Source organism: Triturus cristatus, chromosome 2_1, assembly GCF_964204655.1.
Source record: "Triturus cristatus chromosome 2_1, aTriCri1.1, whole genome shotgun sequence".
Classification (NCBI taxonomy): domain Eukaryota; kingdom Metazoa; phylum Chordata; class Amphibia; order Caudata; family Salamandridae; genus Triturus; species Triturus cristatus.
In genome coordinates, this window is record NC_140581.1 from 768,048,060 (window position 1) to 768,071,471 (window position 23,412).

Below are 23,412 nucleotides of genomic sequence, written 5' to 3' on the forward strand. Positions count from 1 at the left end.
TAACCGACAGGGTACCCAGGAGGCAACTTTCAGCTGCCAAGTGACAAAATAAGTGTGATCTTTGTTGCATACAACAATGAAGCACGCTAAACACATGCTGAGTCTTTTAAAAGCATCAAGCACAGAAGTATGAGTCAAGCTATGGGGAAATTGTGTGACTGACTCAACAGCAAATCAGAGACAGTGGCAAGTTTACATTTCCCTGAATAAACCTTTTTATTGTTCAGTGTAAGCACCACTGTGTCAGCTGCGTGAGCAAAGACTCAACGTACACACAACTTTGCCGGAAGTTTGAAAGCTTGCAACCACAAACCTTGACAAATTAGGTGCAGACGCTTAATGATACACACATTTGGGATGGAGTTGGGAGTGATTCACTGGCTCGTGGGTGTTGAAATATGATTAAACTGCCACTTCAAGAGCCCTTGCCTTCCTGCTCACTGCTATTACGCTGTGCATGAATATTGGTGACAGGGACTACTTAAAAACAAACATTTATTCTCCTAGAGTAACATCTATGAAATCTTCAGGGTGGAAGGAAACACGTAGCGATGAAGCGAGTGCTGGCCTCTGCCAGGGGCAGAGCAGGGGCGCAGTGATTCACTGTGAACAGTCTGTCTCCATGCATTAGTGCTGCTGTCAGAAGACTGACTGGAGCTCACTCGGCAGTCACCCTCCCCCAAACACTGACAGTTCCCTGTCTTCACAGCCTGGCCAACAAACCGCACGAAGAGACCCCCGTTTTCCACATTTCTGGGCTCTTTTCCAACTCTTTTCCACGGCTGATGGGGAGAACTGCACAGCATCCTATTAATTTCAGCAGAACAGCCCAGGATCCCAGGAGACTGTGAGCTGAAATATGCACGCATTGAACCGCACGTCAACGGGCCCCTATATCACACAGGCGAAGCACGCGCTGCTTATCTCCAAATGTGGCAAAGTTTGCGTTTCTTATCAGCATCTATCAAACTGAGCTGCATTTTACCGTATTACCTGATGATTGCGGTTCACCAGAAACAAACCGCTTCTTAAATTTACAACCTGGGTGGGGATTGTCGTTGTTTCAAGGGTGGGGATTGTCGTTGTTTCAAGGCTTGGGCCTTGTTTGAAGAAAAAACTATAAAGAACAATATTCAAAAACAGTTGTTACACGTTTAGAAATTGGGATGAAAACCAGAAGTCCGATGATACCTCTAAAGATAAACCGAAGTATTTTGCGGGCCTGCTCAAATCCTTACTGTTTGCATGTTCTGTCTCACTTTTGATATGCTGAATGAGATCCATTAAACCTCTCACCTTATGTGGATAGAGGGAGGGCTGCCGTGACCTCAGTCTGAACTTTTATTTTCAGTCACCCTCTCGTTTGGATTACATAGGGTAATTCTCTTTACTTCTACTTTTCCCTTCCTTGTTCCTTTCACTATAACCCCCGCACTTAGCCCACTCTCCCCCCCCAGTGGTACTTTCCCCACGTTGTATCCCTTGTGCAAATAAGCCAACGTACACACTTCTTGTGGTGGTCATTTGTTGGCCGCAGTTTTATTAGGAATACATGTAGTTATACTGGCAGTTAGGTAAAAGCTTTATTGGCATGTTAGTCTTGTCTCTTGGTCCTTCTGTCAGTTCTTTCCGGTTGGGTTTCCCCTTTCTTCTGCGTGGGAGGTGTAGCAGCTGTCCCGGAGTTAGGCCGCAACTCGCTACCATGCCGGACTCGTGTTGTGCCCTGCCAACCAGCGGGGGCTGGGCTGCGAGCACCGTCTCCGTTTGCTACCCCCTCTTGGTAGGCTGACTCACCCAGCCGTGAGGCATCCCAAAGTGAGTGGTCCTACGCGCACCCTTCGGTCCACTCGCCCAGCCGTGAGGCATCCCAAGGTGAGTGGTCCTGTCCCGGCACACCGCCCTCCGGTGTGCCTCCGTACCGACTGTTCTCCCCGTCGTTCTCCGCCCAGCGTCCTGCCTGTTCCTCAGGTCTGCGACATAGCTGTTCCTCAGGTGTGGGTGGGTGGGTCAAAGAAAAAGGGGGTCCTTCGCCGGTGCTGCACCCCCGTTCCCAAGTATAGTAGTCAGCTTGGGGGAGCCATGCTTATATCCCCCCCCAGCGTAGCTCGCCCCTGCCGGTGTTCGCCCCTCATTGGGCCGTTCGTATGGCGCTAGGGCCCCCATTGGCCGGGGGGGTTGGCGCCATGCCGGCGGCTGCGGCTGGGGGGGGGCGGGTAGCTTCCTGTACTGTGGGCGCTTCTTGGCGCCAAAAAACGTCTTTGCGGGGGTGGGGGGGCCCGGCGTTGGTTATGGCGCCGGCCTCTTATGCCCCCGTTGGGGGCTGCCTCTGCGATAACCCCCGCACTTAGCCCACTCTCCCCCCCCAGTGGTACTCTCCCCACGTTGTATCCCTTGTGCAAATAAGTCAACGTACACACTTCTTGTGGTGGTCATTTGTTGGCCGCAGTTTTATTAGGAATACATGTAGTTATACTGGCAGTTAGGTAAAAGCTTTATTGGCATGTTAGTCTTGTCTCTTGGTCCTTCTGTCGGTTCTTTCCGGTTGGGTTTCCCCTTTCTTCTGCGTGGGAGGTGTAGCAGCTGTCCCGGAGTTAGGCCGCAACTCGCTACCTTGCCGGACTCGTGTTGTGCCCTGCCAACCGGCGGGGGCTGGGCTGCGAGCGCCGTCTCCGTTTGCTACCCCCTCTTGGTAGGCCGACTCACCCAGCCGTGAGGCATCCCAAAGTGAGTGGTCCTACGCGCACCCTTCGGTCCACTCGCCCAGCCGTGAGGCATCCCAAGGTGAGTGGTCCTGTCCCGGCACACCGCCCTCCGGTGTGCCTCCGTACCGACTGTTCTCCCCGTCGTTCTCCGCCACACCGCCAGGGAGGCTCCCGTCTTCCTGCGGCTCCCCCCCTCTCTCCTGGGACGGCTTCAACTGCAACCCGCCATAGCCATGGCGCCCCACAGGTTGCTCCAAAAAAAAAACATGCCTTCCTCGGACAGGTGCACCCCATCCTGTGCATAGAGCTCTGGGCGGCCCGTGTGGATGAGCCCGTGTCTGACTGACTCCAAACCATTGATTCTGCAGAATTTGCTTACAGTGAGGTTCAGCTTCTTCCGGGAGTTCTCGACCGCTTTCTGGGATTCCGCCCCGCGCCATACCTTCCTGCTGATCAGCTCCGACCAAATAATGGTGGTGCTCCTGAAGGCTTTGGCTGTCTCCGTGAGGTCCCTCTGTATGTTGTGGAGGAGTGCTCTCCTCCCCAGTTTGGCCAAATCGTTCCCCCCCAGATGGATAATCAGGACGTCCGGGTGCCATACCGCCTCCGTCTGTAGGTCTGCCAGGGTGGCCGGTAGCTGGTCCCACCTCATCCCTGGTTGACCGTACCACCGCACGCAGGTGTCCCCTGGCCGTCCTTCCCGCTTGTGGCCCCCGCGTCGCCACCAGGTTTGCATCCGATTTATAAACGAGTGGCCCACCACCCACACCAAACGTGGTTTCCGTCCTGCCGGTGAAAGGACAGCAACTTAAATTGTCATGTGGGTGCCTGACTGCTGGGGGGTGCCTTCGCTTCTCCCCCAGTCGCCCTGTATCTCATAGCAGCTGGGGCCTTACGTAGGTGCGGTATGCCCGTGACCGCCATCTCCCAACTGCTTGAATCCCCGCCTCGCTCATCCCATGCAGCGCGGCGGTAGTGGCAGCCCCTATCCGGAATGAATGGGACCCGAAGGCAGCTGGTGGCAGCCCTGCTTTGCTGAGTGCGAGTCGCAACATTGCTTTGAACTGAAATTTGCTCAGGTGCGTGCCATCACTGTGCCTGAATAAGGGGCCTTCACCGGCCGGGCGTATGGCCATAAAAGCCAGCAGACAGCATACTGCGCAGCAATCTTGTTCCCTGATGCATCGTAGTTTTATTAATGCTCCCTTGCCAGTCTGATCTGTTTTTGATCGTTTCAGCAGGATCTCCACTTCCCCTGCCCCAGGCGCCACGTCGCCCGCTTGCAAGCAGTGCTCAGCTGCCCCTGTCTTTGCTGGCGCCACCAGCTCGCTAAGGCGGAATGCCCCGAAGAAGGCGGTCGTAAAAACCGCCCTAAACAGCAGGAGCTCAAAGTCGTCTTTGGCCGCGCCCTGCAATGCCCCCATTAGGATGCCCAGCCTAGTGTAGTCTATTGGGCGCCTGCTATCCCTCCTCGTGCCCTCCGAGTGTCTCCAACCCTTCATTGCCGTTTTGATGTAGTGGGATGCAACTGGGTCGTGGCCGGTCATCAGCTTACTGTAATGTGACACTGCAGCCAGGTGGGCTTGTGCCCATGACCTGGACTTGTTGGCGTTAAACGCCAACTGTATGAATACTCCGGTTGCTCTGCCCGTTGCCCCCACATCGCCCAGGGTCTGGATGCCGCCCACTTGCATTACGGTAGCAACGTACTTCCTATACCTCCTGTTTGCCTCTGGGGCGAGTGCCTGGCCAATTAGTTCTGATAGGTCAACCCCGCCAGGCCCCACAGTGGTTCCGGAAAGGGGGTCATGTTCTGCTCCGCGCTGGGTGCTAGCTCCCTGAACCTTGCCATTCGTGCTCTGGACAGGGCGTCCGCCACCTCGTTTTCTACTCCCGGTATGTGGCGAGCTCTCAGGTCTATGTTGCCCTCCAACTGCAATTTAATCAGTCGGCGCATTAGTCTCAAAGTATTAGGGCACCTGGCTGTCCCTCTGTTAATCGCTTGCACCACCCCCTTGTTGTCGGACCAAAGTGTCAGCTTCATGTTCTTTAGGGCCTGCTTCCATACCGTGAGTGCGACTATGATAGGGAATAGCTCTAAGAAGGTGATATTGCTGGTCATGCCCTCCCTGTGCCAACTGCTAGGCCACTGCCCTGCGCACCACTTGTCGCCCAGAATCGCCCCGAAGCCTGTGCTACCTGAAGCGTCAGTGTACAGCGCGATCTGCTTGCTGGTCACCCAGCCTTCCCTCCATATCAGCACGCCGTTGAAGTCTGCCAGAAAAGTGTCCCACATTAGCAGATCCTGTTTGACTGCCGCACCCAGCCTCACATGATGGTGCTTCTGGTGGAGCCCGCATGTCAACTGTGTCAAGCGCCTGGCAAACGCCCTGCCCGCTTGGATCACTCTGGCCGCGAAGTTTAGCTTGCCTATGAGCCTTTGGATTTCCCTTAAGGAGGCTTTTTCCCGCCCGCAAAGGCCCCTAATTTCTGCCCTGAAATCCTCTACTTTGTCTGGGGGGAGCCTGGACGTCCCTGCAATCGAGTCTATCTCTATCCCTAGGAAGGTGATGCTAGTAGAGGGGCCCATTGTTTTGTCCTGGGACAAGGGGATCCCTAGCTCGTCTGCCAAGTCCACAAATGCTGCCAATGTGTTCCCGCAAACCGCTGACCCAGCCGGGCCTGTGAAGAGGAAGTCATCCAGGTAATGGAGCTTCCCGCCCGCCGGGTGCCTGTCATGCAGCGCCCACTCGACAAAGGTGCTGAATATCTCGAAGTAAGCACATGAGACCGAGCAACCCATTGGCATAGCTTTGTCGAAATACACCCTCCCCTCCCACTGGAAACCTAATAAGTGGAAACTTGCCGGGTGTACCGGGAGTAAGCGGAAAGCGGACTCGATGTCCGCTTTCGCCATGAGCGCTCCCCGGCCTGTGGCCCTAACTAGGTCGATGGCGTCGTCTATCGAGGAGTAGCTCACTGAACATACCTCCGCGCATATCCCATCATTCACCGAGGAGCCGTCAGGGAAAGATAGGTGGTGTATTAACCTGTACTGTCCCTGCTCCTTTTTGGGCACCACCCCTAGATGGGAGATCAACATTCCCTTGCTCATATCGGGGGGGAGGGTGCCCTCAATTCTGCCCAGGGACCTCTCTTTCTCCAACTTCTTAGTCACCACTCCTGGGTGCAGTAATGCCGATTTCAAGTTTTTGGTGCCGCCTGGCGGGAGGGGGCCTGAGAATGGGATGGGGAAGCCCTCCTCAAAGCCGTGAACTAAAGTTTCTGCGTCCTTCCTGTTGTGATATCTGTTTGCTAGCTTGCGTAACCGGTGTGTGTTGATTGGTGACCATGCAAGCCCAAATGCCGCCCACCCCCTGGGTCCCCCTGTGGCTCCCGTGTGCCCTTCACTATTTCTTCGCATCTTTCCTGTCCCCCTTGTGTTCCTTTCTTCTCTTGCATGCTGCCGCTGGGTGCCCACCCCCGCAGGATGAGCAGCTGTGTTGGAATTTACATGATGCCCCGTATGTGCACTCGTTAGCCTCAAACTTCCAACATATTGCCGGGGACCCATTGGCGTGTGATGGTCTCCCTGCACTGGCCTGCCTGGTCTTTTGAAAAGGCCTCCCTCTACTTTTGTGGAAGGGGGGCCGAAAGGACTGCTCCCTCCTCCCCGCCCATGACCTAGCCTCCTTCGCTACCATCATCTTATGGATGAAGCCGGACACATCTTCCTCGTTCCACTCCATTTCGGGGTGCGTCTGCATTTTTAGCCTAAAGCCCTTGTCATATTCCAGCCATGCATCGCCTGGGAATTGCCTTTGTGCTTTATGGATGTTAATAAGTACCAAACAAAGTGCCAATGCTGCACAAGGCTTTTGCCTAAACTTTTTCGTGTGTATTGACTGAAACAATCACATTTTTGACTGCTTTTTCGGTCAGATTTAATCAAACAAAGGTAAATCAATTACATTACATTTTCATTTTTCACAACATCTTATATTTCATAGTCCTAAACTGCACCGTGATTTCCACAATACCCTTTTTTTTAATTTATATACAACAGTTATATAAGTCTTTGACACCTTATAAAAATACAAAACTTGGCAAAAAAACATTCAACTCTTTACAGCATTCATACCCACTCACACCCATTCATATTAATCATTATATACAAAACAAACTAAGTGAAAACGTGTCAATGACACGTATAGGCCATCCAGAAAAAATTGTACCCTCGTTGTTTAAACTCTTTTTTCTTTGAAACAAGTCTTTTTTTTAATATTGGTTGGCCTTAACTAGTAAGGTCTACGCGTTTCGGAACCCTTTTCTTGCTGGGATCCTCGTCAGGACCAATGTGTACTGAAATAAATGAACAAAAGATAGTTTAACCAATATCCTAACTCTTTTTGTCTCAGGTGACTACGCTACGTTTAAAAATTCTCACCTGCAATTTAAATGCAGTCTGTACCTCGCAGGGGAAAAGATGAACTAAACGTCTACCTCTGTCTGCCAAGCCAAAAGATTCTGCCTGTCAAGCCAAAAGAATACAAGGAATTCAATCAACTGCTACCGTCCTCTCATGACAACACAGGATTAAATACTCTTAAAGTCATGGTCTGTCTGGTTAACTGTGGGGTGCTTACTTTTAGGTGTGCGTCGAGGTGCAGAGTATCTGAAGTCTCGGTTCCAATTACATCCGGCTCATCGATGTCAATAATACTGACACAGCCCGTGTCTTTATGGATGTTGGCTTCATAAAGCCATAAGTCAGCTGCGCAGCGTGGGAATTTCTCTACTATGATGCAGGCCATGATCCTGAATGCATCTAGCCAATTGTCGAAATTTCTTTCTTTGCGCTCCCTTCGCCTCTCCCTTCTTTCGTCGTCCTTCCTATCGCATGCCGTCAAGTCCAGCCCCTCTAACTATATTTCCAACAGGGAGAAGATATCGATAAACTCTTTTCGCCAAATTCGCTCTTTTACTGCTGGGGGTATGAGGCATGCCAAGCCTGTCGCCCTGGTGGTCATAGATGCCGGGCCTGGTGACGGCCTAGCATATGGTTCGGCCGTCGGAGGTGCCACTTGTGAGCTGCCCTGCGTGCTTGTGCCCCCCCAGGCTGCTACTGGTGCCCCGTTGTCTCCCCCGGACCCTGCCACGCCCTGCCCTAGTGCTTGCACTCGTGCCTGCCCTGGGTCTATGAGGTGCCACGGCCGCTCCTCCCCTGCTGCTGCCGGTGCCCCCGTCCCCCAACCTCCCTGTGCCTGCGCTCCTGCCGCCCCTGTGCTTAAGCTCTGTAACAGCAACGGTGTCATAGATTTAATACATTCCTGCACTATTGCGCTGATATGCTCACTGGGTGTTACCGTGTCACTGCCCCCAGGGCCTGGTCCCGCCGCCGCCGTGCTGGCTACAGGTGGTTGGGCCTTCCTCTGGGGAGTTTTCTTTGGAGCGGCTGCCTCCGCGAGCTTGGCTGGTGCCCTTCTTATCCTCTTGGCCGCCGGGGTTCTGGCGTGCATCTGCCGCTGGCCGCTTGTCCCCTCGCTGTTGTTGTCCTGCGAATAGCGGTCCATCCAGTCGTGCCCATGCTCTTGCGACGCAGCGCGGATCCTTTTCAACAGCTCTCCCAAATCCTCCTGCTGGCGCTTCCTGCCCCTCTTTGCCATCTAGTGTGCACCTTAGGGATCTCCCCGCTGCAGGGTGCTGCTGCTTGCTATAGGCACCAAGCTACCGGGTTAATTTGGCCAAAGGCGGGGTGCTGCCGCTGGCTATATGCACCAATTCCCGCCGTTACGCTCGAGATGCCGGTTTGCTACGGTAATGCTGTGCGTCCCCTCCCTCACGTTGCCCGGCAACCCGGCTTTGTTTATGCTGCCTCAGCGGGGGCGGTAGCCGCTTCGTGCTCTCCCTCTTGTAAGGCAATCCAACGCTGCCTCAGCCTGCCCCGTGAAGTCGTGCCTGCCCCTTTAAGGCGTCCTCCGCCGGGCGTGTGTCCGCTCGTACCTTGCTTCTCGCTTGGGCGGGGCTGGCTGTAGCAGTTCGCCTCCCGCTTCCCAGTACTTGCGCCGGACCTCTGGGCACGGGGGACGCCGGTTCCTGCTCCCGTGGGCGCTTCCTACCGCCGGCGGGCTGTCCTCGGCGGCCTCCTTGGGACGCGATGCACATGGTTGGGGAGGCAGCGAGAACGGGCGGCGGACTCCACTCCGGAAGGACCGCGCAGCTGTCCCTGATCGAGGCACTGGTCGTCCTGTCGGCACGGCAGTCTTCGGAGTCCCGGCAGCACGGCAGTCTTCAGCGTCCTGGCAGCACGGCAGTCTTCGGAGTCCGGGCAGTGATTCTCCTCACGACGGGTAAGATCGATGCTTTCAAAGAAAAAGGGGGTCCTTCGCCAGTGCTGCTCCCCCGCTCCCAAGTATAGTAGCCAGCTTGGGGGAGCCATGCTTATATCCCCCCCCCCAGCGTAGCTCGCCCCTGCCGGTGTTCGCCCCTCATTGGGCCGTTCGTATGGCGCTAGGGCCCCCATTGGCCGGGGGGGTTGGCGCCATGCCGGCGGCTGCGGCTGGGGGGGGGCGGGTAGCCTCCTGTACTGTGGGCGCTTCTTGGCGCCAAAAACCGGTTTTGCGGGGGTGGGGGGGGCCCGGCGTTGGTTATGGCGCCGGCCTCTTATGCCCCCGTTGGGGGCTGCCTCTGCGACAATAGTGAGTCATGTCGCCTTCCAAAAAAAGTCCCTTAAAGACCTGCGAAGAACTTTTTTTCGCGTTCTTCACTCTGTGGCCTGTGTGGCTCCTTCCACATCACCTTCCATAGCATCTAGTGAGCAGAGAGACTTTTCCTTTAATATCACCATTGAAGACATACTACAACTACCCAGTGTGGATGGGCGTGAGGATGCCCCTCAAAACATGAAAAAGGTTGAGGCAAGTACCATAGAAAAATAAACCTCATACTTAAAAAGATGGGCAAACACAACAATACAGAAAACCAAGATAACGTTGATCACCCACTGCCAAAAGAAAGCCAGAGGTCACCAAGTTGCGATGCACATTAAGAACAGTGTAAGACAAGTCAAAGCTGCTGCCTGACGTCCTGAACAGGGAACCTGCAGAGGATGACCCCGAGAAACCATCACAGCGGGCGGGAATGGCCTTAAGTGTACTGAGGAGTAACTGTGTCCTGCAATGCAGAATCCCAGGACAGTATAGGACACTAAAGCCGCATAGCACATAGGTACTTTATCCCAATATACAACAGCAACGAGAATGCCAGCAAAGCCCAAGCAAGAGAACGAGCATCAGCCACACAGTCAAAACAGTAAATGAAAACCCTGAAAGTCAAGCCCAGCCTCAGAGGACAGCAGCTACAACAGCAAATCGCAAAACACCATAGAAATGGCACAACAACCCACAAGACCACGAACTGCTGCAGGTCACGATTCTAATATTGAAGTTTAGAAGACCCTAAACTGGGCCCAACAACTAGCTGCAACAATCATATAACAAATAATGGTGCTTACGCTCTGAGGGGGGTCGCTGCCACCGGCCACAAGCATGTCTATACTGAGGCTACAGTCCTGGTGTCTCTACGGAACCCAGAGGGGGGGAGTATAACTAATCATGTCAAAGACAGTGGTTCCGCCTAAGTATTCCTGAGTAATCTACAGCCGGGAACCCAGGAAAACAGTGGGAAATTTGCAGAGTCACAGGAGTAGTCCGCCACCACATCCTTTACATACAATCTAAGCTTAATACAGAATCATACAGGTTAAGACATATTGATAGCATTCATAGGCGATTTGCGAAAAAGGATATAATGGTCGCTGGAAGTCAGGGTCCACATCCTCTGCACAAGAGTTCAGTTCACAGCTGGTCCTGTGCTGTGTCATGCTTGCCGTGTGTCGAGATCCTGCTTCAATTGTCGATTAGGTCATCCACTGTTCGGGGTGTGATCGTGGGGAACAGAGTAATACTATGTTCAGAGTCTGAGTTCAGGGTGCTGTCCTCTGAGTCCGTGTGGATCTTGGTGGAATCCTCTCGAAAAGTCCCAGCAACAGCAAGGGCCACCTCCTGATCGAGTCGCTGCTGTTCATGTGATGGCACAGCGCCGCCCTTAGTATGAGTGGTCTTCTGAGTCCGGCGGTGACTCATTCTCTGCGGTTTGCCAGATCCCTGCGAGGATAAGACTGAATGACTACCCTGGCATGCACCAATGCACATGACCTCAGCCATTCCTCGGCGTCCGCCGGGCTCTCGAAAAAGTTTTTTTTGTTGTCATAGATGACTTTCAGTCTAGCCGGGTACAGAAGGGCGTATTTAAGCTGTGCTTTTTGTAGTTTCTTCTTCATGGCTTGATAGGACGATCTCTGTCTTTGGACCATGATAGTATAGTCTGGGTATAGAGAGATGTGATGGTTTTCATACTGGATCAGCGCTTTTTCTCTTGCTTTTTGTAGAAGGAGATCTTGGTCCCTATAATTCAGAATTTTGACTGGTCGAGGTGGTGGGCCCGGTTTGGGTGCCCCGGTTGGTATTCGGTGGGCCCGTTCAATACAGAAGTAAGGGGAGAGTCCATCTTGTGCTATATGGTCCCTGAATCAGGCTTCCATAAACTCTGCTGCCTTTGTGCCTTCGCTGCGTTCCGGCAGGCCAATGACACAAATGTTATTGCGTCTATTCCTGCCCTCTGCATCTTCCACCCAATCTAGCAGGCCCGTCACCTGCTGCTGTAGTTGTTGTAGGGTTGTGGTGTTTGCTGTAACTCGGGGATCCATGTCCTTGAGGGCCTGGTTGTGCCCCTTAACGGTATCGGACAGTTTCCCGTGGTCCGCCCTGAGCAATGTAAGGCCTATGGTGAGCGTGCCGATCTGCAGTTCAAGGGCTGCCCTGGAGTCCCGGATTTCCTGCAGTATTAAATCCAATTTGTGGGGCGCACTCACGATAAGCTCAGAAGACGCATTCCCTGGCGAAGGAGGCTGACTGGAACTTTCCGATGTGGTGGAGGGGGCTCCCGCACCTTGGTGGCCATCCAGTGTTTTCCCTCGAACTCTGCCCATGCTGCGTGCTGACCGTGGGGGAAGGTAGTGTTCTCCAGTCGCCTGGGGTAGGTGAATAGAAGGATGGGGGGGGAAACGAGCCTACTCTCACTCACACAATCCAGGCCCCTCAGTGAATCCTCTATAGGAAGACATCCGTGTGCGCTAAGATATGATGTAGTATCCACTCAATTGAGCTCACCCGGTTGTCACCCCAGAGGCTGGTGCAGTGTGCTAAGGTCAGGCCCACACTGCCGGAGCAGGATCAGGTGGCAGAGGAGGCCTTGTGGAGAAACCAGTAGAAGCGCCTTCACGCTGATTACCAAATATGGGGGTCCTGCACTGGGGACCTCACTTTGTGGAAAAAAGCACATCAGACCAGCGCAGGTCTCAGGGAACTCATGATCCAGATACTGCCCTCGGTACCCCGGAGGAGGAAGCATATGTTTCATGTCGTCCGGCGCTAGTTAGCTATGCACCCCCGAGCAAATGAACCACACCTTACTGCATGTTGTAGCCCACCAGGGCCGCTCCCATTGATGGTGAGGCACAGCGTCGGTATTGCGGAGCCTGGGCTGCTGTGTTGCGCGTGTGAAGGCCAATGCGATCCGATCTAGGCCTAGTAGTGCCCGTATAAATTCCTGTGCTGTAGTGTTGCCCTTGAGGGTGGGGAGAGGCCTGCAGCAGCAGGGGGACGAAAGTGCTAAAGAATCCCAGCCTCTCCTCTCTGCCGGTGGTTCCCTGTTTGTTACACTTGAGCTGCACAAGATCCCCGGGCGACGGGGGTTATGATCGTGCCTAAGTCTGGAGGCCAGGGGGGAGGGTGAAGCGCCGAGTCAATTGCGGGCCTGTCGTCACATCACATGGCCGCAGTAGGCACCTCGCCTTCCCACGTCAGGATCCTGCAGGCACTTCCCAAGCAGCCCGTGCCGCTGCCATGCACCTAAGGTCGGCGCGAGTCCAGAGCCGCGCGGCAGCCTTCGGGCAACCCACATGTATTGCCGCTCAGTTCTCCAGCCCGCCCGCGCCGCCCTGGAGCTTCTGAGGCTATACCGCTCTCCTCGGCGGGCTGATCCAGTCCACATACCTCGGAACAGCGACGAGGGTCCGGCTGAATACTGCACCGGTCCTGCGGCTCTCGAGCAGGTAGTGGATGCCGACTCGTAGCACGCTGGGCCGCCTGCGTCGTACCAGAGCTCCAGGTCCTGCCCGATCACATCGGTGAACAGGCCCGTCCTCCGTACTTCACGGGACCGCAGTCCTGTGGGCCAGGTAAGATCTAAAATTATTCAGGGAAACGTTAGCTGACAAATGCTCGTATCCGCGGCTGTTGGTAAACCTTAAATGGCGGCGTTGGAGAATTGAAGCCCCCCGAGGGTCCGGAGCTCTACCAGGACACAACCACCATCTTAGGCGGCTAGCCACGCCCCCCCCCCCGCCTACAGCAGTTGATAACCATGCAGGGACATCCCAGGATGGAGCAAGAAGATAGGAAGGAGGATTTGCACTGCCCCACAAACTACTGTAGGTAACAGCCCACACAACAGGGCCAAGAACAACCCGAGTTAAGTGCAGAGCACCTAAGGGCAAACCAAGAAGGATAAAGCAAATGTTGCAGAAAAGACCACAACTAGTCCTAACAGAATGACTGAAGAGCGGGCTCCACACCTACTGGATGAGGGGAATCCAGGCTAAAGAAGGGTCAATGAGTCACATAAGGTAGTCAATATGAGAAACCTGTTAAACTGCAGATGGTAGTAAGGACAGTACACTAACATAGACACAGAACGATGCACGAAATAGAAAGAAAAAAAACCTTACCTGGACGGCCTGTACTTCATGTATAGAAATGGTTCAAAACCAAAGGGCACAGAAGTCTGGGAGCATCATCAATGCAAGAACAAGAAAACAGACACACGGGCCACATGCAAATCAAGGAAAAACAGCACTCTAGTAGACTCACACAATATGTGCATCCAAATGAGTAAGAGTGACAGACAAAAAGCAACACAGGACCAGAGCAAGGGATAGGGGACAATGCATGTTTTATGTTTTCTCATATTTCTGGTAAATTTCAAAATATTTATGCAACTATAAAACAAAATGTACAATAAAAAAAAATGATTTTAAGGTATCTCATACGAAAAAATAACACAGGGGCACCTCATGTTCAAAGACAAGCAAGACACTGGAAAATAGAGTGACTCAAAGATAAAATGTCTTCAACAGGACCTTTCTGGCTGAATCAATCTCGTGTGTGAGATGTTATTCCTAGCGCGCCTCTGTTGCCAAAAACTGAGGGAAATATTGCACCCATAAATCCACAGACTTTTGTACATTTCACATAACACAAATTGCACATATGTTCTGAATTTTGCAGGTGTTAATAAACATTTTGCACACCCTTAATCAGACCCCAATTATAAGGAGCAAAATGCGAGGGTACCAAGTCTGCAACAGAAAGCATTGAAAGACAACTGTATGTTACCTTCATTCCTGTGACCTACTGATCAATAATTTCACAGTTCCACTTTAATACTCATTTTCCAGACAGGGTATGTGAATCCACTATGGTGACAGTTGGTCAACTTGAGAATGACAGTCGGTGACCTGAGCCACAAGGACACGAGCAATGCGCACGGACAGACGCACAGCTGACGCACAAGGAAACACATAATACCAAATGCCATTTAGCGGGCACAAATATTAAACAAGGAGAAAGAACATAAAACAGCCCTACTTGCAAGCCATAAAAAGCCCCTATTTCATCACATGCAGAGGATAGTGATCAGCTGCTGACCCCAGAAAGGACACCGTGCTTTCATAGCACCTGGTGAAATAATAGTAAAAGGTAATAGGCTGAATCCAAAAATGATTCCCCAATATCTGAAAAATGAGGAAGGGAAGCAGAATGTGAGACAGCCAGTCAAGCAGAGCTCCCATGACATTGCCGCTGTCAACATCTGGCCAGGGCATGGTAAGCAACAATTCAGCAATTTTAGTGGGACTGTGGCCCTGTAGTGGGGAGGGAGGGCAAAGAACGCCAAATATTATCATAATTCCCACAGAAGCATGGTGTGTGGAGCTCAATATCTTTGTTTACATTAGGGTCAATGACACCCTTGCAATGCCACTTGTATCAAGTACTCCATCGAGGCACATCAACATGCAAAAAGACATGCGTGTAAGGCATTTGAAGACTTGGGTGGCTCCCCAGGCAAGACTAGGCCACCTCACCTTCCAGCTATAAATCAAGCTGCAGCCCTCACACCATCAGCTATGGGGGAGGATGCAAAATCCAGAATCACTGGCACCAATACGTCACACCCCCAAAGTAGAGGCCAGCAGAGAGCCACCAAACATCCACCCAAAGCCGCACCTCCTCCTGCTAAGCCCTGCAACGGTGTCGATTGACTGGACAGAAGCGTGAAGAATGAAATATAAGTGAAGAAGCTAAACATCTTTTAAATATTTTTCCATTTTATGTAGGCTGCAATATATTGCGGTTTTATATTTTTGCAGTAACGGGAAGCATAGCATACATTTGTTTTTTTTGCAACTGCATTCATTTATAAGTATGATTAAAAACGTGTAATCCAGTAAGCCATTAAAAGTAAGTATATTCCGAAAAATCCCTCCTGGTGTGCAGTTCTGAGAAAGGTCCAAATAGAGGTCAGGCACAGGAGCAAGAGCCCTCACCCACCAATAGGTGGCAAGCTTTATCATTGGGCTAAGCGTGTGGTCAGTGGTCGCCACTAAGTTGAAGACTGGCAGCCCTCGCATTGTGCAGGTAGCATTAAAAAATGGCACAGGTTATATTAACAAAGGATGACTTTTAGTACAGGTACAGTGGTTTAATTATATTATAACTTGCCTATGTTATTTATTGAGAAAGGATCTATATACAGTAATCTATGTCTGATTCAGATGCCGTAAAGTGTTCTCTTCAGCTTACATGTTTATACTTCATGAGGATATTTTCATTACTGCATTGATTGTCTGTCAAGTAATTTCCTTGCAATTTTCCCGGTGCTCGTTAAATATATCTTTTTATTGATATTTGATTATTGTTAAATAGCACAAGTCAATGTGCACAAATGCAAGATAACAGGGTAGAATCTTTTTCTCACAAAACTACAGACAGAAGAAGACCTAAGTTCTCTGCAGGCAGAAGGGTATATTCATTAGGTTGATTTAACGACAAGTTAGGGGTGAGATACCCTAAAAGTTAACAATCCGGCCTTACGTTGTCCGCAGTGTGTTCCCACGTAGCCTTTCTGGCACTGACACTGATCTTCCATGCAAGTCCCACCGTTCATGCATCGGATGTTGCATTGTTGTACTGCAAGAGAGAAAAAATAATTTCAAATAAAGCAGATAATAATTGGAAACCACTCCAGCATTCTGATGTGTTCTTCCTCCAAGCAGTGCTACAAGCCTCCAATCAACACTTACACAAAAAGCTTGAACATATCACCCCTGCACTTGCTTACCACAAATTGATCCCAACTGAATCACACTATGCTGAGTGCCTAACTTTTACAGGCCTGAACCTCCAAGCTCTAAATATCTCACACACCGTCTCTCCTTTTCAGTAGGATCTCATTCTCTTTGTTGCAAAGTTAAGGGATATATATCCACTCTGCACTCCAAGAAGACGCACATGTTTCCCAGATCCTTCTCTGGCAATGCGCCCAGAATTTGGAACATCCATAAGAACTTGCTCCTCGAGGTACATTTGCACCAGAAAGCGCCTCCTGCATTAGCTCCTTCCTCCTTGTGTTGCTCTTTCTCTCTACTGCTTGTGCAATGGTTGTGTTTATTGTCCATGGCACCACTATTTACTAATTGTCCTATACCTATATGCTATTGCTCTTGACAGCCTCATATTGCTCTCTCCCAACCGTAGATCCCCCTTTGCTCTAATTTGTTTTCTGTGCTCTGAAGTCTCCTCTGTTGTCTCCTCCACCTCGCCAACTAATTACCATTGGCATAGATTCAAGAAATCTGTTCTGGCTCCTCCTACTAATTTAACTTTCTTAACTCTCCCAAAAACTTGATAATTATCAGCCCCCAATCTTCCCTGGTCCCTGTTCTACCATTCTTCAGTCTTTAGTACCTGATGTCCTGTTGTGCCCACTGCCCTTTGCTGACATTGCTTGGATTGCTACCTCAGGTCACTGATCGCAGGCTTGACACACTTTATATAATAATGGTTCATATTCTTACCTAGCTATATTTTGTTGATACTGAACATGTTTTTTATACAGACTGCTTGCTGTTAATCATGTATCCTTTCCACATTTCACAGGTCCTATAAACCCGTATTTCACAGGAAGCCGTAGAATATGATACATTTGTCACAGTCGCCTATGAAATATGGGTTTCATCATTATATCGGCAAAACCCAAGCCTCTCTGCAGAACTTGACCATTGTCAGGGTCAATAGGATTGTGGCAATGGAAATTATGAAGAAAGATTAACTTTATGCAGCAAGAAAAAGCAAAGTATACAGAATTTTGCAGCGCATAGTCTGGCAGTGTTATTTCGTTCTGTTTGAGCTAAGAATATGTGTTGAAATCTGCAAATTGTTTGGCAAAACATGTGCAAGCGTGGTAAATTCATATTATTCAATAAATGCCACGCACACAGGATCACATTATTCCAGTGGCTTTGGCCATTGCTTAACACTCTATTCATGAAAGCTAAACAAAATCTAAGCATTCTAACTTCAGTCAGTGGCCACTGTTAGTTGCACCTTGAAAAGAATAGCCTCAACAATCTGTCCATCCTACAGATACCATGTTTTGTTTCTGTTATTCGATATTATTAATTACATAATTGTTCTCTTCTTACTTAAGACAAACAGTGTGGCCCATGTTTCACTTGACATTTTAAACAAAGAGTCCGATGTTTCAAAAATATTTATTACGTTAGATACTTCAAAATAAACATGTACCATAAAAAATACATCAAAGATAAAGTGTAATATGGTCCTATGTTGACATATTGGAGCTCTGGTGACATGTACAAACCACTCAGACTTTGGCCTTCAGCTTTATAATGCCACCTGAACCCCAAGATGGCAACATTAACACATTTCTTTGTATTTGTTCCTATAAATACCACATATTTCCTCTACAATATGAAACCACTATGTCTGGGGCCCCAAAAGTATCAGAAATTTGAGGGCAAAGGTTTCATACTCCTTTTGGCTAAATGTTATATTTTTGTTTAAATCCACATACATTTCAGATGTATGTCTGGGGAGTTACCCCAGCCACAGGTGATTTCACATGCATACATGTACACAGTGTGCACTCACGCATATGACCATATCTTGCATGAGTGCGCTAACACTTTGTAATATTTAATTACTTTCTCTTCAGCCAAAAAAAATCCCCATGAGAACTCCTATACGCCCATCAATGTTGTGTCTCCTTCTCATTCCTATCTGCGTTGAAATGGATTTACTACTGCTCTTGGCAGTAGTAAGTATTCGATAGTTTCCAGATTGTGAATGCACTGTTTGATAAGTCTGAGAATACCCACAAGCAAGTACATTTCAAGGTCTTCACAGAGGCTTTTTGGCATGCACAGTGGCTGAATGCCCACTACCCGTCCTGACAGATTTACTGATGCTAAAAATAATGTGTGATGAATTCTTTTTACTACTGAAATCGTACATTTAGTGAATCACAAACGTGGATTTACTCTCATTACAAGTCCATCTGAGCACATTTGCCGAACCTGCGGGTGCAAATCAGCCCCATTGATGGCCAAAGCTGTCAGATTATCTCAGATGTGTGTGGGATCATTAAACTCTCAAATGTGTAGTTAGTTCTGAGCCATTGTGATAGTGCATTCAGAGCCTCCTTGGCTGGAATTCTCGCGCTTCTTTACTCGATTGTGCAGATGGCTTATTCTAGGTTATATTGCTGGCAGGTGGACGATTGGCTGAAGGTCATAGCTTTACTTTTTAACTTAAATAAGTGCATTACTATATAAGATGATCATATGTCCTTGTTGAGAGGAATTTTAGTGTTGCACATGGGAAAGGGGATGGGAGTTGGAGAGCCTTATCTCACACGACAAATAATGGTTTGGAGCTATAATTTCAAGTCTGGGTCACCACTCTACAATAATGCCATATGCTTTCCTGTGTTTCAACTAGCAAAACAAGCTTGGGTTTTGACTCAATGGCAGCAAGGCCAAGTCATGTAAATTAAACAAAACAGAGAGAGTGCCAGTGCTGCACTATACTTACAAAAGAGTTTTAACCATGAACTGAATTAAACAAGTTCACTTTTGACCACTTTTTGGTTGATTTTAATCAAAATTATTTTAATGCAATAAATTCTCTTATTATTTTGCACGGTTTCATTGAAGTAATTAAAGCATTTCACAAATAATCAAACAATACGTTAATATTTACATTACATTAACACATATAAATGACACTACCACTAGCGTACCTCAATCACTCAGACAACAACACTCAAAATTCACAAACATACTAACTATACACCATAAACCAAACGATTTACACTTGTATGTACAGAATACATAAGGCCATCAGCAGATAACACTTGCAGTACTTCTAATAGCTTATTTTTAGTTGTTTAGCAGATGATTGGCCAAAGGCGAAGATAGGTCTACGCGTTTCGAATCCCTTCACCGGGGATTCTCATCAGGACCAACACTCTCTGGGGACAAAAACGGACACAACACTGAATTAGACCAATTGGCCCCTCAAAAATCTAAAAATTAACCGTCCACCTTATTTGGGAACCTTACCTACAACTTGAAAGTACGCAACCCAGGCTTTAAATATGGAACATGAGTCCTACAGGATCCCTGTGGACAGCAAAAAGGATAAGGTTGAGAGAGAAAAAGGAAAAGCAATAGAAAGTCTAGGCTGATGCCTAACGGCTTCAAGGTGCAGTTGTCTAATAATCGAAATCTTACTTGTCAGGAAAAAATGTCTCACAAGCACGTTTAAATCCTTACTCCTCCTGGTAGGAGTCGACTGTGCTCCCGATTATCTTAAAGCGGCGTGCTGTTTGTATCAATCCCTCTACGGCTGTATCCTAAGAGCGGATGACAAACGAAGGCATGAGACCTCGGGTGTTTAAACTATTTCAACAATCTCGGTTACTCTCAAACACGCTAACCTTAACGATCTGTGAGCCGTATTTACCTCTTCACCAGTTTATTCCAACGCCTACGGAGCCATCGCGAACCGTGCAACCAACGCCATAGTCGAATACTTAGACGAGGAAGTGGTAACCATTTTGTTCACCCGTGTCGCCACCCAGATTGGTGGGCGGAGTACTGGGGCATTCTGGGTTCTGTAGTTGCAGCAGTATATTTAGACCGGTTTGTGTCCCTTAAATCGACGTTTCACCACGGAAAAAGGCAGAATACTTCCTAGGACCTGCAGCGGTAGATGTGATTATATCTATTTTGTATCACACATAAATGCCTGTGATGTATCCAGAGGCCCGTCATGTTGGCCAATCAGAGTCAAGGGGGATTAGGGAGGATGTAGTATAATGAAAATGTGTACGTTGAACAACACAACTTTATTGTGCAATATATGTAAACACTACAATATGCGTAACGATGTAAAGCAATTGTGTGGAGACGACAATATATAGCTGTTCAACAATCATTATATTTAGTATGAATCGAACTGATGGACAAATCCTTGTCGCGTACATAGTTTGGGCTGCATAGAATTGATTGCATACACAGGGCTCAGAAAGATCTCAACTGTAGATTACTGCGAGTCGCCTACACTAGAATTGACCCGACAACAGTCCCAGAATGACGGGGCAAAAGTCTCCAAGAGTGATGGGAGGTATGGTAGAAAGTATATTGTCAACAAGCGCCCTACATTTCATAATCCGCACGACCGCAGTCACTGTATATGTTTGATTCAGCACCGTATTGGATGCCAGGAGACAGAGCCGTGGTCACTTTATGCAGCTTGAGAGTGTCCATATGAACATTTTAAGAGGTTCACAGATTAAAGATCTCGGATAATTCGTTCAAGCCATCCACTGACGTGTTAAACTTGATAATGAGCATGGCCTCTCTTTTAACCAGTTTGGCGTCCAAGTCACCTCCTCGGATATCTTGTGTGACTTTTGAGATCACAGTCCATCTCACATCTTTTTCTGTGTGGTTGTTAAGATGCCAATGATTAACCAGCGGGGCATTAGGCACATTCTTGCGTATCCTTGATTTATGTTGTTGAATTCTTAGCCTTATCTCCTGATTTGTTTTCCCGATATATAGCTTGTCGCATGGACAAAGAATTCCGTATGCTACATATTTTGTTTTACAGTTTGAAAAGGTGTTATGTTTCCAATGAATTCCCCTGTGGGTGAAATGGTTGCCTTCCATGGTAGAATCGCAACATACACATGTCCCAAATTTATGATGGCCTTGAATTGGAGGCAGGCTTAGGAAACTTCTTATGTTCGGACTTTTAGTTTTTGGAAGTGCAGCTCGCACTAACTGGTTGGCAATGCTCTTGTCTTTTTTAAAAGCAAATAACGGAGGTTCTTTGAGTGAGACATCAAGATTTTTGACCAGATGCCAATTTTGGGAAATGATCTTTTTTAGCCAATTCGATGTGGGACTGTATGTGGATACACACACAATCCTGTTCGTTTTAGATTTATCTTTTCTTTCCAGAAGTGCTTCACGTGGGGTCCACCAGGCTCGTTTGATGGCTTTCTTCAATAGTTTTTTGGGATAGCCCCTGGATAGTAGGTTGGTTTTCAAATTTTCAGCATGAGATAAATATTCATCCTTGAATGTGCAGTTCCGACGGATTCGCAAAAATTGGCCATACGGCAGATTGTCCCTTAAACTGCGTGGGTGGTTGCTTGAGTAATGTAGTGCTTTATTCCTATCCGTTTTTTTCTTATATAGTGTGGTAACTAGGCAGCCATTGATTGGATAGATCTCAACGTCCAGAAAAGGCATTTTAAGTTTGGAATAGTTCAGGCTGAATTTTATATCTGGTGTTCTGTTGTTTAGCCAGTGAACAAACTCTTGTAGTTGGTTTTCATCTCCAGTCCAAGTTAAGAAGACATCGTCAATGTATCTGACCCAGTTCCCGATGTAAATTGAGAAGGGGTTGTTATTATATACGAATCGGTCCTCGTATTTGGACATAAAAAGGACTGCCAGCTCTGGGGCGAAAGGACACCCCATTGCGACGCCTTTAATTTGGAGGAAGAAGTCTTCTTTGTCTTCTATGCAAGAGGTTAAATCGTTCCTACAAGATACCACGGACTTTTTAACTAAACTAAACACAATGGAATTAGAAGAAAACGTACATTTCCTTGCTACGTTAGACGTGACTTCACTTTATACGGAGATCCCTCAAGATGAAGGTTTGGCCGTTTTGGAGTCATTTCTTAATAGCAGACCTAAACCTGAAAAGGTTCCGACGCAATTCATTATGGAACTAGCCACATTTGCCTTAAAAAATAACTACTTTTGTTTCAAAGAAGACTTCTTCCTCCAAATTAAAGGCGTCGCAATGGGGTGTCCTTTCGCCCCAGAGCTGGCAGTCCTTTTTATGTCCAAATACGAGGACCGATTCGTATATAATAACAACCCCTTCTCAATTTACATCGGGAACTGGGTCAGATACATTGACGATGTCTTCTTAACTTGGACTGGAGATGAAAACCAACTACAAGAGTTTGTTCACTGGCTAAACAACAGAACACCAGATATAAAATTCAGCCTGAACTATTCCAAACTTAAAATGCCTTTTCTGGACGTTGAGATCTATCCAATCAATGGCTGCCTAGTTACCACACTATATAAGAAAAAAACGGATAGGAATAAAGCACTACATTACTCAAGCAACCACCCACGCAGTTTAAGGGACAATCTGCCGTATGGCCAATTTTTGCGAATCCGTCGGAACTGCACATTCAAGGATGAATATTTGTCTCATGCTGAAAATTTGAAAACCAACCTACTATCCAGGGGCTATCCCAAAAAACTATTGAAGAAAGCCATCAAACGAGCCTGGTGGACCCCACGTGAAGCACTTCTGGAAAGAAAAGATAAATCTAAAACGAACAGGATTGTGTGTGTATCCACATACAGTCCCACATCGAATTGGCTAAAAAAGATCATTTCCCAAAATTGGCATCTGGTCAAAAATCTTGATGTCTCACTCAAAGAACCTCCGTTATTTGCTTTTTAAAAAAGACAAGAGCATTGCCAACCAGTTAGTGCGAGCTGCACTTCCAAAAACTAAAAGTCTGAACATAAGAAGTTTCCTAAGCCTGCCTCCAATTCAAGGCCATCATAAATGTGGGACATGTGTATGTTGCGATTCTACCATGGAAGGCAACCATTTCACCCACAGGGGAATTCATTGGAAACATAACACCTTTTCAAACTGTAAAACAAAATATGTAGCATACGGAATTCTTTGTCCATGCGACAAGCTATATATCGGGAAAACAAATCAGGAGATAAGGCTAAGAATTCAACAACATAAATCAAGGATACGCAAGAATGTGCCTAATGCCCCGCTGGTTAATCACTGGCATCTTAACAACCACACAGAAAAAGATGTGAGATGGACTGTGATCTCAAAAGTCACACAAGATATCCGAGGAGGTGACTTGGACGCCAAAC

The 23,412-nt window shown here is 48.4% G+C and overlaps 1 protein-coding gene across 1 annotated transcript in view; it reads right to left on the reverse strand.

Annotated features, from left to right (window-relative positions):
• FBN2 (fibrillin 2) overlaps nucleotides 1–23,412 on the reverse strand; it is a 969,744-nt gene that overhangs the window by 821,648 nt on the left and 124,684 nt on the right. The window contains exon 4 of the mRNA XM_085632710.1: nucleotides 15,977–16,072. Coding sequence (XP_085488836.1) covers nucleotides 15,977–16,072 — 96 coding nt within the window. The remainder of the gene's footprint in view (nucleotides 1–15,976; nucleotides 16,073–23,412) is intronic.